The 16,406-nt window shown below is 38.5% G+C and overlaps 1 protein-coding gene across 1 annotated transcript in view; it reads left to right on the top strand.

Moving 5' to 3' along the window:
- The window catches only part of LOC125889689 (natterin-3-like), a 53,617-nt gene extending 41,694 nt beyond the window's left edge, over positions 1-11,923 (top strand). The window contains exons 3-4 of the mRNA XM_049577731.1: positions 9,087-9,180; positions 10,821-11,923. Coding sequence (XP_049433688.1) covers positions 9,087-9,180; positions 10,821-11,923 — 1,197 coding nt within the window. The remainder of the gene's footprint in view (positions 1-9,086; positions 9,181-10,820) is intronic.
- The last annotated feature ends 4,483 nt before the right edge of the window (positions 11,924-16,406 follow it).

Genomic DNA, 16,406 nt, shown 5'->3' with positions numbered 1-16,406 from the left:
TTGTACTTGAGTACGATATGTTTTCATCAACTGATGTGTGATATTATTATCAATATTGCCTTCCTTTGCTTTATCCTGCTGAGTCTAAGCTTAAAAAGGAACCATTTTAAGCTACGAAGCAGCTGAGCGCAGAAAGACGGTGGCAGAGGCGGAGGGGGAAAGAGAGCAGTTGTGTTATATGGTGTACAGAAACATCAGAGCTGTGTGTATACAGTATGTGTGTGAGACAAATAGACAGTGTGATATAGATAGATGGATAGAGAGAAAGATGTGAGGCTATGTTTTATTTATCTCTGGTTAAGTGCCGGGGAGAGCTGCAGTAAGGCTGCTGGATGAAACCATTTCAGTGGAACAACAGAGCGTTCTGTAACTCTCAGTCTGCTGCCTGCAGCAGGGCAGACACATGAATGGTTTCATTTTCCTTAAATTAAGACAGATAACTAGTGCTTTAGTGCAAAATCATGTGCAAGGACTGCTGACTAATAATATGCTACTAACATGAAATCTTTATTAATAATCCTTTAACATCATGCTCAGCCATTTGGTAGAGTCATATTTTGAGTTACTATATCACAATGAAATTGTGTTGAACTTAACTCAGCTGACTGAGCTATCTCTACCATTCAGTTTAGGTAGGCTTTACTAAGAAAAATCCATTGGATGCTGCTGTGTCTTCAAATAGTCTGCCGTGGCAGTTCCCGTTGTACAGGAAGTTAGTGAAAAAAAGTCACTCCAGACATGAAGGCTCCGTGTGGTGGGATTTTTTCCAACATGTTAAAGTTTCAGAGGTCTTTCTGAACAGATTTCTGTAACTTGAGACAAAAAATAAAAGTCTATTAAAAGTCTGATAATCTTTAAAAACATGCTCAACCAAACGGTTCATTTGTCCTTTTATGGTAAAGCTGGTAACGCTACGATAATGTTACTGAAATTGACTATTGGCTGAAAAAAAGATCATTCATTGTTTTTAAATAATACATTAAATGCTATCCGTTAAATATATGCCAAAATCAATTTATAAGTATGAGGTTGTTTTTTTTTCTGTCCAAAGCCTTTCTCTACCAAACATTTGAATTGTCCTTTTTTGGTAAAGGTCGTGATGTTGTGTTGATGATGTCATATCAATATATATTTTAAGAAAAAAAAAATGTCAGTATTATTTTTCACCATTTCTGAGATGTTTCTCAAGTACTGTAATATTAAATATCTAGAATGAATATGTATAACTAACACGAGCCCTTGTAATGAAAAAATGTACTAATTCCAAAGTAACAAGTAAATACATGTTGGTATACTAACATATTACGAGCATTATAACAGTATATGGTGTTATTTTGATGTTTTCTTTCAGTTTCACCACAAAGGGAGGTCTCAGCTGTTTGGTAGAGGCCTATAATTAAAAAAACGATCTGGTCTGTTAAAAAAAAAAGAAGAAGAAAAATAAATAAATTAATAAAAACTAAAAAAAAGAATGATTTTATTTTATTATTGCCCCAGGGAAATAAATAAATGCAAAGGAAAAAAATTGCATTGCTGTTTTCTTAGTGTGGACATGAAAGGGTTAAATTCAGTTATTCATGTGTTCAGTTTAGTCACTTACATTGAAATCTGGTAAATGAATGAACAGTTAAAGTTGCATTGCAGAATACAAGGGAGGTGTTTTTACTTTGTACCTGTGTTTGACGTAGAAACACTGAGTGACATTTATTTTGGTCCGTCAATTCAAAGCAAAGAAAAAAGAGAGAAAGTGAAATGCAGTCTGCACAATGAAGGAACAATATGAATCCACACACACATACTGTTTACTGCTGCTGCCCTCTGCTGTCTGTAAATGTGACTGGTGTCCTGCTCCTTTTAGCCACACAGGTTCACACCACATGTTTTTACAGGTTATTTATGGTAAGAACATTAAGAACTGAATTCCAATTATGAATGTATATATATATATATATATATATATATATATATATATATATATATATATATATATATATATATGTCTGTATGTAGGCTATATATATTTTATCTTACTACATAATGACGAAAACTGTGTGTGTGTGTGTGTGTGTGTGTGTGTGTGTGTGTGTGTGTTCCACGTTTTTCTCCTCACTGACTTGGTCAATCCATGTGAAATTTGGCACAGTGGTAGAGGGTCATGGGAGGATGCCAATGAAGCAATATTACATCAATTGGCCAAAGGGGGGCGCTATAGCAACCCATTGAAATGTCAAACTTTGAATGGGCATATCTCATGCCCCGTATGTGGTAGAGACATGAAACTTTGCACAGAGATGCCTCTCCTCATGAGGAACACATTTGCCTCAAGAACCCATAACTTCCGCTTAAATAGACTTTCCGCCATTTTGAATTTTTTGAAAAACACTTCAAATGGATCTCTTCCTAGGAAGTTTGAGCGATCTGCATGAAACTGGGTGAACATAATCTAGGGAGCAATATCTAAAGTTCCCTCTTGGCAAAAGTTGGAAAACTTCCTAAAACTGAGCTTCTATAAGGCAATGAATATTGCGGAGCGTGGCTCATCACATAAAGGTGTAGAACATCTCAAGGGTTTCACCCATCACCACGCATAACTTTGTAGGCATATGACCACACATAATCTGAGGATCCATTATTGAGCCCATCAAACAAAATGGGGGCGCTAGAGAGCTCATTTCTTATCTAGGCCTAACCGCCATATGGATTTTTACTAAACTTGGTAGATATGTAGAACAGGACGCCTCAAGGTGACTGGAGAAATTTAACTCTAATTGGCAACTGGGTGGCGCTATAACAACAGAAAAATGCTTCAAAATGGCTAAAATGCGACCGATCGCTGTGGCTCCCCCTGTGGACCAATGTTGGTGTTGTTTCTAATGTTTGGTATGACTAAGTCATGGTATGGTATGCTGTACATAATCACAGAAACTGTCAGTGTGTCATTCTGTCAGTCAGTCATTCTGTCTGTCCCACATTTTTCAAACACTCTGTCTGAATACATTGCTCTTCTTAATGAGTTCAGTTGACTAATTAATCTGCAATTTCCTATGACCTGTATCCCAAACACACACCATGTGAAACTGTACGTGGGCAACTGTGCACTCAATGGGTATGGACTAGTATACATATATATATATATATATATATATATATATATATACATATGTGTGTGTGTGTGTGTGTGTGTGTGTGTGTACAGTACACAGTATAAATAGGATTCTGACAGGACAGTTGCCAACTCAACAGGACACAGGCTCTTTATAGGTCTAATAAAAGGCCAGAACTGTGCCGGAACAGAGCCTTATCTCTCTGTTTACTGTCAAAGGTTAATGATCTCTTGTGCTTATTTTACCTGGGAAAGGAAAAGGTGTCACAGGAGCCATTTTATCTTTGGATTTTATCTTAGCCCCATTGGTTGAAGGCAAGAAAAAAAGAGACAGAAAGCATAACTGGGTCCTCTCTGTTAGCACAGGAGTTACACTGTATACTACTTTTTTATTGAATAAATAATAAATACATTTATTGAGTTATGTAGGACTTTTCAAAACAGATGTCTCATAATGCTTCACAGAACATAAATCAAGTAAAAACAATAAAGTAACCATTAAAATAGATCATCAAAAAATACCAATAGCAGTTGTAACGCAGTAAAACAAAGTGTTAAACAAATACACATAAAATATATGAATATATACATGCATGCAAAAGTAAATATAAAAAATACATAATACACATGAACACAGCAACCAGTCAACACACAGATCAACCTCCGAAATGACAGAAAAAACAACTTCAAGAAGTAGGACGTAAAATGTTTTTGGAAGAGTGAGCAGACTCAGCTGGTCTAACGAGATCTGAAATTAACACGAAAACCTTTGCTTCCCAACTTCAACTGTTAAACTGCAGTATGACACGCTTATCACGAAGTCTACTTCCTCTGTTCTCTAAGGTGCCATATGTATGTAAATGTACTTTTCTTAAGTGTTTGTTACTTAAGGCATCCAAAAAAGTATGCTGTCTTGAAGTATCCATCCGTCCGTCTGTCTGTCTGTCCGTCCATCTTTCCATCCCAAGGTCACAGCAGCAGCAGGCTGATCAAAGTACTCCAGACATCCCTCCCCTCAGCAACATTTTCCAGCTGCTCCTCCTGGGGGACCCCAAGGTGTTCCCAGTGTGTTCAGGGTCTGCCCCAGGGCCTCCCACCAGTCGGACATGCCCAGAAGAATGAGCCGAACCACCTAAACTGGCTCCTTCCAACACAAAGGAGAATGCAGCCCTACTCCAAGCTCTTCACCCTACCTCTAACGCTGAGCCCAGTCACCCCTCGGAGGAAGCCCATTTTGGCTCCTTGTATCCGTGATCTCACTCTTTCAGTCACTATCCAAAGTTCATGACCATAGGTGACGGTTGGGGCGTAGATGGACCAGTAAATCAAAAGATTTGCCTGTTGGCTCAGCTCCCTCTTCACCAGAACAGTCGCCAAGGCTGCCTGTCCACCTCACACTCTGTTTTACCCTCACTACAAGACTGCAGAGATACTCGAACTCCTTCCTTTTAGGGCAGTAACTCTGTCCCCATCCAGAGGGGGCAATCCACCATTTTCTGGCAAAGAACCACAGTCTAAGACTTGTAGGTACTAACTCTGATCTCAACCACTTCACACTTGGCTGTAAACCACCCTTAGTGCATGTTGAAGGTGCGATGAAGTCAATACCCACTAGAAACGTGATTAACTTTGAGCCATGTATGCGGACACATCTGTCACCTGGATTACACAAGGACCGGGTGGCTCGTAGCAAAGACCCTGGTACTCTGTAGAAGTGCGCATTAATTATCAAAATTGTGCTTTTGCATATACTTCAAATACAAATATACTTGTTTTGAAGTGACTGTATGTTGATTTTTATGCATCAAAAGGAACACTAATGTGTTTCATTGGAAATATATACAGTACTGTTATAGTTTTTTCGACATACTGATACAATTACCACTGTAATAAGTGATCATATAAACTGTAAACTTTGTATATGTCAAAGCTGGTGGATTTTAACAGGACATTTTTTAATTCAGCAGCAAGTAGATTGCCTGTTTTATTGGTGTAATAAAATGACAGAGTTCCATCTTTTCTGTTGAAGCTTTATCTCTCTGTTTTCTGTCTGAGGTTAATAATCTTTCAGTTGCATTTTACCTGAGAAAAGGAAAGGCTTGACTTTATCTGTAACAATTGGGTCATAGCTCTCTGTAAACACTGGAGTGAAACAATTCTGTTGAATAAAGAGGAGCTGAATCAGCACAACGGAGGGAGGTAAAAACTGAGCATTAAAACTCTTAACCTTTTATGTAGCCTGCTGTGTCCTTTCATGATTCACTGTTATCATAACATAGCTGATACGATGTGTGAAACACCAAGAGAGACTGTTCAGCTGTTTGTTAGGTAGGGTCCATGTCATTGGTTCGATAGCCCATTGGTTCGACATCCCATTAGTCCGACTGTCCGCGGTGCTGAACGGCTTGCGGCGGGCTTGAGGCGGAGCAGGCTCACGGCTTATGTGTTTGTCACTTTCTTTTTCATTTTAACCCACACCATGATCTTTTCCTGACCCAAACCAAGTGGTTTTTGTGCCTAAACCTAACCAGACCTTAACCACAGGGCATCATGATGATTTCGGAACAACGGGACTTCGGAACAATGAGTTTAATATGGTCGGAACAATCAGATGTCGAACCAATGGGCAGTTCCCGTTAGGTGAAGGTCAAAGTGTAGTTATTCCTGGAGGTCTTAATGCTCTACATTTAATACATCAGTAAACCATGACAGTAAAACACATGACCGCTGAAAATGTTAAACTGCATTATAATAGTGTACTCCAAAACACAGAGTTTCTGTGAAGTGCTGTAGTGATTCATTTATTCAAAACACACATTAAACATGGCTTAATGCGACAATTTCAAACACAAGTAGCTTCACTATAACTCGCAGCATTCACAGACAAACACTTGTCTTTATCTGGACACATTTTCCCCACAAATACAACATGCTAATGTTTTTAGCATAAGCTTATGGCATTTTACATTGTATAAATTAGCTTAATGGCTAGCTGACTTTTCCTCAACTCATATGAACCCAGGGACAACAGCAGCATTTACCAAAGATAACGTCACAAAATTTGGCTCCATTACAGCTCACAAGGTTCACTGACAAAACAACTGTCTTATATTAACATGTTTTCCAAACAAATACAACATGCTAACGTTATTAGCACAAGCCTATGGCATTTTACGTTGTTTAGATTAGCCTAGTGATGGGCAGAGATTTCCTCTGCTCATATGAAGCCAGGATAAATCACACACAAGATTTAAAGTACTGTTTTGCAGAGGCTTTATTTCTTCACAATTTATTGATTCTTATCTCTGAAACAGAAGTAAATAAAAGCTTTGTTTCCACTGAGGGAAATGGTGTCAGCTTACAAAAATAGACAGGAGGTCCCTGTCGCCACTACATGCAGTTACATTTCTTGGGAGGTGCACGTCAAGCTACAACACAGGGTACGGTGTAGGCTCTGTGTCGACGCAGAGCCAACGCTGTAGCATCAATTTGACGCAGGAGTATAAATCACGCTAGATTTATTGTAAGGTGGCACCCTCCTATTACGGGAGCAGAGGAGGAAGTGAAGTGACGCAGTATAAAAAGCAACAAAGTCTGCGTAATGTTGCATTTAGATGGAATAAGTTCCCATAGGATGTGTGGGACTGGTGGTGGATGGGTTAAGCAAAAACAGGGCTTTCACCCAGGAGACGGGTGTTAGTGCCTCGAAGTCAACATCAACTTCTTTTGAAGACAACACAGTGTAGTATGCCAGTATGTGTCGCATACTACCAATTTACCTATTTAAATCACACCATTGTTTTTGTTTTTTTTTTAATTCAACCACCTAGTGTTGTTACCTAAACCTAACCACAAAGTTTTAAAGTGTAACTGTGCCATAACATTATGAAACACTTTAAAACTGTGAGTAACAGATATATATTTGGGGACGGACATATAGTTTTTTGGAGGTCATTTTGTCGTTTAGATATGACATGATATACAGCACAAAAACAACTCAGACCAACATGAAAAGAGCTCAGGGCGCTGACCTGCCCTCCATCGATCCTAATCCAATTGAGCATATGGGACGTGCTGGTACCCCAATTTGCAACCCACAAGACTCAAATGTTCTGCCGCCAACACCTTGGTGCCAGACACCACAGGACACCCCAAGAGGTCCTGTGCCAATGCCTCGTCAGGTCTTAGCAAAATCTGATCCAAGAAGGCCCCATGGTGGATTGGACTTGACTCTGGGGCATCACCATATCCGATAGATCCTCCACTGGATTGGCATCTGGGGATTTTGGAGGGCAGGTTGACATCTTGAGGTCCTTGTCATGTTCCTCAGGCCAGTTTTCAGGCCAGAGTTGAGTTTGCCTGTCAGTGGTTTTGATGTTGGGACTTGTCGGAGTATATTTTATATATTTTGTACTAAACTGATGTTTTTACACATTTAAAAAATGTAATAGTTTTGTACTTGTACATAAAGTACTCAATACTGTAGTTAATCATACTTTTTACTTCTTTACATGTGCTGTATGTCATGCTGCATACCACCAGGTGATAATGGACTTACATTTTACATACTGTATTCTTACACAAACTGGATTCTGTAATGTATGTGTTTACAGAGGTGGAAAGGTTTGATTTTAACAGGACATTTCCCAGCTCAGCAGAAAACAGAAAACTTGCAGTTCACTGTTCTGATAATTTAATTTTAATTTAATTTTTAATTTTATATACTTTATTAATCCCCCTGAGGGGAAATTCAATTTTTTCACTCCGTTGTCATTAACACACAGGTCCGAAATACACACACATGCATAAACAGGACCTATACCTTGTCCTTCTGTGGAGCTTAATCTTTCCTGTTGTATTTCTTTGGTTAATGATCTCCTGAGTTTATTCTACCTGAGAAAGGGAAGGGCTCTACTTTATTCTCTGTTTGTTTGGCATCACAGAAGCCTGCCTGTGTTTGGATGATGTCTTTTATGATGCATGTTCTTGAACCCCTTGAATATGACAAACAGCTGAGGGCACTGACCTGCCCTCCATCCCCAGATCCCAGTCCAATTGAGCATATGGGACTTACTGGTACCCCACTTTACAACCCATAGGACTCAAATGTTCTGCCGCCAACACCTCAGTGCCAGAGACCACACCCCAAGAGGTCCTGTGTCAATGTTTCGTCAGGTCATAGCCAAATATGACCCAAGGATGTCCCATCATGGATTGGACTCAACTCTGGGGTGTCAGTACATCTTATAGATCCTCGATTGGATTGGCAAGTGGTTGATGACTTGAGCTCTTAGTCACATTCTTTGGGCCAAGTTTTTGCTGTGTGTCCTGCCGGGGTTGATTTCCAACTCAGCAGGAAGCAGGTTGGCCCTTTATTGATCCAATAAAAAGATCTATAGTTTCTGTCTTATCTTTCTGTTTTCAGGTTAATTATCCCTTACCTGAGAAAGAAAGCCATATGTCACATTGATTAAATAAGTAGATCAGAGCCAAGTGTTTTATGATTCAATGATAAAGCAGCTACAGTATATAAGTCTGGAGGTGACAGCAGGTTGGCAAAGTGATCCACAGTGTGACTGAAATGGTAAGAACTTTTCATTTTATTTCAACCGCAATTTTAATGTGTAAATTATGGTTTTAAAAATTCACATGTGAATTTGCAACACATACAGATTGTGTGTTGGACTGTACTGTAACTGCTGCAGTGGACAGTTTCGTAAATAGGTAAAGTTTTGGCTAAAAAATCATCCTGAAAGCAAGAGGTGACGTGGCCAGTCAGAAAATTTGACAATTTTTAGGAGTCATCCCATAAAAGAAGAGAGCATGCTTCCACAATTTGAAAGTTTTCAGCTTTTTCTCCTAATTTTTCTCAAAAGTTTTTCTCAAAAGTTTTATTTGTGTTTTGCCTTTTATGCAAATATTTCTTGCAATTTCAAAACTGGTATAAGTTTATGGTCACTAACAGTTTTGTGCTGTGTTCCAGATGAAGCTGTCAGTGTTGTTGCTGCAGACCCTGCTTGCTCTGTCCTCTGCCAGTCTGCAGGACATCTTGAAGAAGAGCTCACAGACCACAGAAGGTAAACGGACAGAATTTCCTTCGTTACAGACACGCCAACTGGTTTTTCTTTGTGCCTTAAAAAGAAAAAAGGTGGTATTTAGGCCTGTTTCTTTTTAGAGTCATCTTGTTTGTTGATGTTATGTCTCTATATCTATCTTCAGCATATTTTTCACTTACATAGTTTAAGGGTTGATTTACTTACTAAAGATATAAATAAATTGTGTCTTCTCACTGTCCGGCTGCCAAAACCCACATGAGAGATCTGAGTTGATGAAAATGTTCATATACTCATCTGAGTCACCTCCATTTATTACTCATAACTGTAGGCTTAATGAGCAGCAACAAGTGTTTTTTGTCTCTTAAGCCCATGTTCCACTTAACAAAAGCACAAATTTTCGTCCCTTTTCCGGCGCATGCAATGATATATCATCTGTCTCCATCCAAGCAGCGCTTAAATATCCTTTGAGTCAGACATAATTGAAAAAAAAAGAAGTAATCCCTTAACATTTTAACTGGGCTATATTTACCATAATTTACAGGACATAACACAACATACTTAGAAGCTACTTGCATGTTTGGTGTGCAAAAATCTTTAATTGTAAAGTAACTAAAGCTGTCAGATAAGTGTAGCAAAAAAACAATATTCAGCCGACCACTCAGATGTAGTGGAGTAACATTAAAAGTTAATAGTGGAATGAAAGTAAAATACACAAGCAAGGGACTGTTCTTTACTAATCAGAGGAAGGGGGTGGCCTGTGTGGACTAAAGTGATTCTGATGAAAAACTATTTAAAGCGCAGCCTACATAATGTGTTCAAAGACCATCGGAAATGTAAAAATCCACAGTAATTTCTGTTTTTACAGTTTCTGGCTATGATAAATGGTGTAATTTTGACAATCTTTATTAAAGAAAACGTGCCTTCCAAACAGCTGGTTTGGAAGGCACGCATTCTCAAAAAATTGGCAGTAAAATAATACAATATACAGTTATTTAAAGTTGTATACCCCTTTCCTAAGGAAAAATAAAAAACATGAGACCCACTCCAGTGCTCAAAACATTATTTGACATGTCCCCCCGAAAAAAATGCATACATGAAAAAAAGTACTTCCACTGCAGTTGTTTGTTTTTGGGTAAAACACTTATTTTATTTCAGTCAGGAACACTTTAGCCAAAGAAAACTGTATTTCCATTAGCAGTATTATATTTGTCAGTATGGCTCTGTTCTGGGGCCTCTCTACCTTTCCTCGGGCCTACACAGAAAGCCTTCGCAGTGTGCCTCTGCCTTTATGCCACTATTATCATAGAAATCAGAATAAAATGTATTTATGATATACTTAGATTTAGTTAGGACAGAAGTATTTGTTTGCCAGATATTGCGCGCAAGAGCAATAAAAAAAACATTATGAAAAACCTTTGGTTTTAAGGGGTCTTTAAAAAAATCTTTGCCCCACTTTACTCTATCCAGTATTATCTGTCCATGCATTTGGTTCCAGTTGGATTTGAAATTTGTTTGATGTTTGTGATTTGATGACTGCTTTTATTTCACATTTTAAGACATGGATTCCTTGCCCTGATCTTGTTTTTCCCTTTCATAAATGTTGTTTCATAAATACATGTGATATGACTGTTTGTTCGTTTTCCCCCTTTCTTTTTATACAGTTCCTTTACGGGACCCAGATCTAGGGAACAAGATTCCGCAAATCACCGCCAATGGATCAATGTTGGCTCTTCTAACTCCTGCTGAGAAGAGGCTGAGTCGATCCTCCTATATCTTTAGTGGCTCCACCCTGGAATGGCAGACCTGGCGTGGCTCTCTCCCCTCCGGTGCTGTTTATATTTACAACGACTATGCGAGTCGCTATGAATATGTCTGTAAATATGGGTGTGAGGCTGGCTTCTACAATCCTGGCATGGGTAGCTATTGCCGCTACCCCTATGCAAGGCTAGAATATCTCACGTCCTCATTTGAGATCCTGGTGAACAGAGAGAACTTTGAGATCCTGGAGTGGAGGGATGATTCCTATGGTTCAGTGCCCCATAATTCAGCCAGAACTTGCTATTCTACAACTCAGACCAAATATGTAGGAAAGAATGTGTATGGTCTGGGGAAGGTACATGCTGAGCATAGCTGCTTCTACCTGCCTTGGGAGGGTAAAGAGTATTGGTACGAGCACTACCAGGTCCTGACCATCAACAAAAATATACACAGTGAGCACATGTCAAATGTCAAATACAACACCAATGTTGAAACCGTTGCACTTCCTCCAGAGGTCATGACCAAGTCCACCATAACAAACAATGCTTGCAGCCCAGTTGTGAAAACAGTTGTGCTCTCAGGAACATATCAGGAAGAGAAAAGGTGGGACACCAGCATTGCCACCACAATCGGTGTCAGCAGTACCATCACCGCCCAAATCCCATTCATCAGCGCAAGTATAGGGTTCAGTGCTGAGACAACAGAGGAATTCTCCAGTGGAACCACCGTGGTGGAGTCAAAAACCCGCTCTGTCTCTGTGGAGCTAACTGTCCCTCCAAACCACTCCTGCAGTGTCAGTATGCTGGGACTTAAGCACAAAGCAGACATCCCATTCTCAGCTCGACTTACCCGCACCTACAGGGACGGGAGAACCAAATCGGCGGACGTCACTGGGGTGTTCTATGGTGTCAACGTTGGAGAAGTTCGGTCTGTTGTGGATCGCTGTGAACCTGTACCCAATGCTCAGCCCTGCAGCCCTGTAAGAGAAATGGAGGAGACATCTTAAGATATCTGTTCTGACATATTCAATGTAAATGTTGATGATAAATGTAGTGTACTAATTGTACTTCTAATTGGCTGGACAGCAGGGTAGGTTTTAGGAGTAGTTGCATTAAGAACAATTAATATATTATATCTAATTTTGATGTTTCTTTTCAAACCAATTCACCAAATCTACATATCTCTGCTGGCTGATCAGTTACATGCACTCACCAGAAATGAAGGATAAATTAGTTGGTAAATTAAAGTCTCAGCCTCTATTGCTGTATTAAACGACCATTCCAGGACTTAAAATATAATTTTTTATGCAGACGATACAACCCTTTCCATGACTAGTTTGGATAAATTTTGTTGATTATGTTGATGGTTCATGTGGTTGTGGAGGGTCTGTCTGAGTTTGTTGACTAGAAACACTGAATACTGGAATGATACAGAACATATTATGATTTGCAATGTGCTGGTGACACTGGAGTGTAACAGATCATTATTGAATTATCAGGAGTTAATTTTGTACGTGGTAAATAAATAAACTCCCCTTATCTTGTGGAAGTGTGTTTTGTCTTGTCCTGTTTATTCCCTAATGTTAGGATTATGATGTAAGTTGTAGGTAAAAGGTGCATCACCACAATGCAAAGTCTGTACTGAAGCTAATGGGAATCCTAATAATCTAAACTAAACAAATCATGTGAACATTGCAGTCTGCCTTTAAGACGTTCCTCACCAGTATGTGCACAGAAAGACACCAGGTGGTGCTCAAGCTCAAGCTATCTATCTATCTATCTATCTATCTATCTATCTATCTTTTTTTTTGTTCAATCTCAATTTAGCCTGATCAAATATAAAAACAGATATTTCTAAGATTTGGTTGAAGAAAGGGCCCCAATTCATTGAGCAATATGGAAAGCTACACTTTGTTTACACACACACACACACACACATACATACATACATACATATATATATATATATATATATATATACATAATTTATAAATAAAGCAGAGTAAAAGTGAGTGCAGGAGTTTAGCCAATAGCATGAAAATTGTTTTAGTGATGGTCATTCACCAGGAACTTTCAGCTCCCTGGTGATCTCCTGCCAGCCTGTTGCCACCTTATGTAGGTATTTGTAGTGAAATGAAGAGGTAACCTACTGTGTAGATAAGAACTCATTACAACTTCATGAATCAGCCATTCCTTGTCCAACAGCGTGCAGCGAAGCACTGCAGCACTCGTGGCCAGTCAGGATTTAAGATAAGATAAGATACACCTTTATTGATCCCACAACTGAGAAATTCCACTGTTACAGCAGTCAAGGATAAAAAGAGTCAGATTAAAGATTCAAAATTTTAACTTAAAAACCTAAAAACTAGGCATGCAAAATAAAGTACAAAATTACAAGAAATGGCAATAAATAATAATAAAAATAATACTAATAATGAAAAGTGGATAATAATGAGCAGTAAATAAAAATGAGCAGTGGATTAAAGAGAGCATATCTAGTGCAAGTGATTGTATGTGCAAAAAACAGCAACATTTTGTCGCTGACACTCACTCTTGTCATATTCACTGAGCGCATAATGTAGCAATTATTTAAAGAAAGATATCCTGTCTCTCTTTAATTGTCTTAAAATTATTTTTTAAAATTAATTTGCCAAAAACAAAATCAAACTTTGAGCTTGTTTTGCCCCCCCGCCATACCCCGACTTTCTCTCGCGAGAGTACATGCGAGATTTTGACTGGTCCGGATGCTCATTGTAATAATGATAATGTGGCGCGCACTAATTGGCTGCAGGAAGGACAGGGCCGGAATGGGGGCTGGCCCAATACATCCATGAGTTGGCCGACTCCAAAATAACAACAATCCCTTCGTCATGGCGCACGCACCAAATGAACAGCCTGACCGGGCAGCTGTTTATGGAATTCACTCTTTTATGTTTGAACCGGAGTTGGAACCTGCCGGAGAACCTGGGTCTCCGCAGGGGTCCCCCGCCATGGTCTCCATTTACAAACATCCATACCACAGTACAACGCACCCCGGAGATATAAAACGAAAGACGTGGGGGTCATTTCTAAATCACATGAGGTCCACAGGTTATACTAGTCCCTTGTGAATAACGTTAGCATCTAGCGTTAGCCCAATTAGCAGTTAGCTGCTGTCTTACCGTCATTTCAGGGTCAAGTACACAGTAAAACATACCGTTAACTGTTACACAAAGCGGCGAGACTTACCGATTGCACTGCTGGTCGGGCTTAGGCAAACAGCCTCCTATTGTTACGTAACCGTACAAGCACACCCAAAATCGCACTTTTTTGAGTGCGCACCCTTGTGGTTTGAACAAAGACACCAAACAAAAAAACAGAGCCACTTTCATCCTCCAAAATTTCAGGCAAGTTTCAACTGAGGTCCAACTCCAATATACACGTATTAACAAGGAAAAATGTGATTTCTGGATGATGACTCCTTTAAATAATGTATCTTTAAAGATTGTTACTGTTTTCAGGATACCACCAATATTTGTGAAAGCCGGAGGGAACAGTTTCAGTTTGACAAAGGTTGTAAACTAGGCGAAAAACAGGCTGTTTATTGGTCCAATAAATGTAGCTGTATTTTCTTTATCTTTCTGTTTTCTTTGATAGGTCAATAATCCATTGGTTTTATTTTACCTGAGAAAGGAAAGTCCACTCCAGCTGTTTGTTTGTTTGCCCTCACAGAAGCCTTTCTATCTTTGGATTTTATTATTTATGATGTGTTTTGTTGCCCTATTGGATCAAGGGCAGGAAACTAAAACAGAAAGGAAAACATAAAGGGGACACATGTCAACATTTCTGTTGAATAAACATGAGAAACTCTTTCTTTTTCTTTACAGTTATTGTATTTCATCAATTTTTTTGAGCCCAAATTTTGAGCTTGCTGTGTCCTGTCATAATTTACTGTTAACCCAGCATTGCTAATACAATTTTTTAGTTGTTTGATAACCAAAGGCCAGTGTGTTGTAATTCCTGTAGGTCTTTATTTATGCAGCACAATTAACATGACAGACAGAGCTATACTTTTTTACTGTTACCATCACCATCTCATCTTTGTTTCTGTTAACAGGTTTGTATTGATAATCTTTAGACTCTATTTTTCCTGGCCTTAATGATAAAAGCTTAAAAGACAACAGAAGCCTTTTAACCTTTGAATTTTATTATTTATGATGCCTGTTTTTAGCTATTTCCTTGCTGAGGTCAAAATAAAATCAAAAAAGTTTTTTTTTCAAGTTTTTTGTTTTAATATCTATTAAATAACTAAACAAACTCCCTTGATACATTATCGTATCTTTCCAAAACTGCTATTTGATATCAGTATCATATTTTACATTTATAGTTTGAGAGGTTTGCAATTATTTCTCTTTCCTCATTTGAGCTTTTGTTTTGATTGAGACATTATCTGTGTAGGAAGAGATTTAAATGTTGGGAATTCTTTGTCTGATTTGAATGTAAAATGGTTTCTATTTTGAACTGCTGTCCTGCTTTTTTGTAGTTTGTGCCTGCTGATTTTTGATAATGCGGAGGCGATTTTGGTTTTAGGCCATCCTCGGGTCAGCTTCAGGTTGATTGCTTTGATTTCTAACACCTGTCCAAGAAAAATAATATTTAATTGATATTAACTGATATATAATATAGTGTCAATGGATATATTATATATATGTTGTACATGACCATGATTTTTTCACAGCAGAAATTAGGTCGTTGTAACCCTTAGTAGCTTAGTAGTGAGACAACAGAGCAATTTTCCAGTGGAACCACCAAGGTGACCTCAAAAACCTACTCTGTATCAGCAGAAATTTTAATTAGGTTGTTGTAACCCTTAACCTGAAAGATGCACGAAAACATACTCTTTAATTTTGTGATGTGTAACATGTTGTGCTTATACTGCACGTGTTTTGGAGATATCCCGTTGATAGAAAACACTGATAACTGTGTTTGTCAAGGCAATAAAGAGTGATTAATAAGATGTGATAGAGACAATTCTTTGATATTGTCTACTTTGCCTTCTTCATGTACGTGATTAAATTAGCCAGTCAGAGCCAAGTGCAAGTGAAACGATTTGTTTTATGATTTAGCAGTAAAGCAGCTGCAGTATATAAGCATGGAGGCGACAGGAGCAGGACAAAGTGGATGTATCACTGAAAAGGTAAGTTCTTTAGATTTTTTTTATATATATATGTCTTGATTTTAAAGATTGACATGTGAATTTGAAATACACACAAATGTCAAACTTCATAAAACATGTTCACAGCAGCGGCTAAGGTTCTGGCTAAAGATTCATCCTGGATGCATACAAGAGGTGACATCAATAATTGGGAAATTTAAATGTTGTTAGTAGTTATCTCATAAGAAAACTGAGTACTTCCACAGTTTGGAAGGTTTCAGATTTGTAAGATATTTCAACTTTTAATTTATGCTTTGGCAATTGATGTTCACTAACAGTTTCATGCTGTATTCTAG

The sequence above is a fragment of the Epinephelus fuscoguttatus genome, linkage group LG6 (genome assembly GCF_011397635.1).
Source record: "Epinephelus fuscoguttatus linkage group LG6, E.fuscoguttatus.final_Chr_v1".
Taxonomy (NCBI): Eukaryota; Metazoa; Chordata; class Actinopteri; order Perciformes; family Serranidae; genus Epinephelus; species Epinephelus fuscoguttatus.
This window is presented reverse-complemented; position numbering and strand designations above follow the sequence as displayed.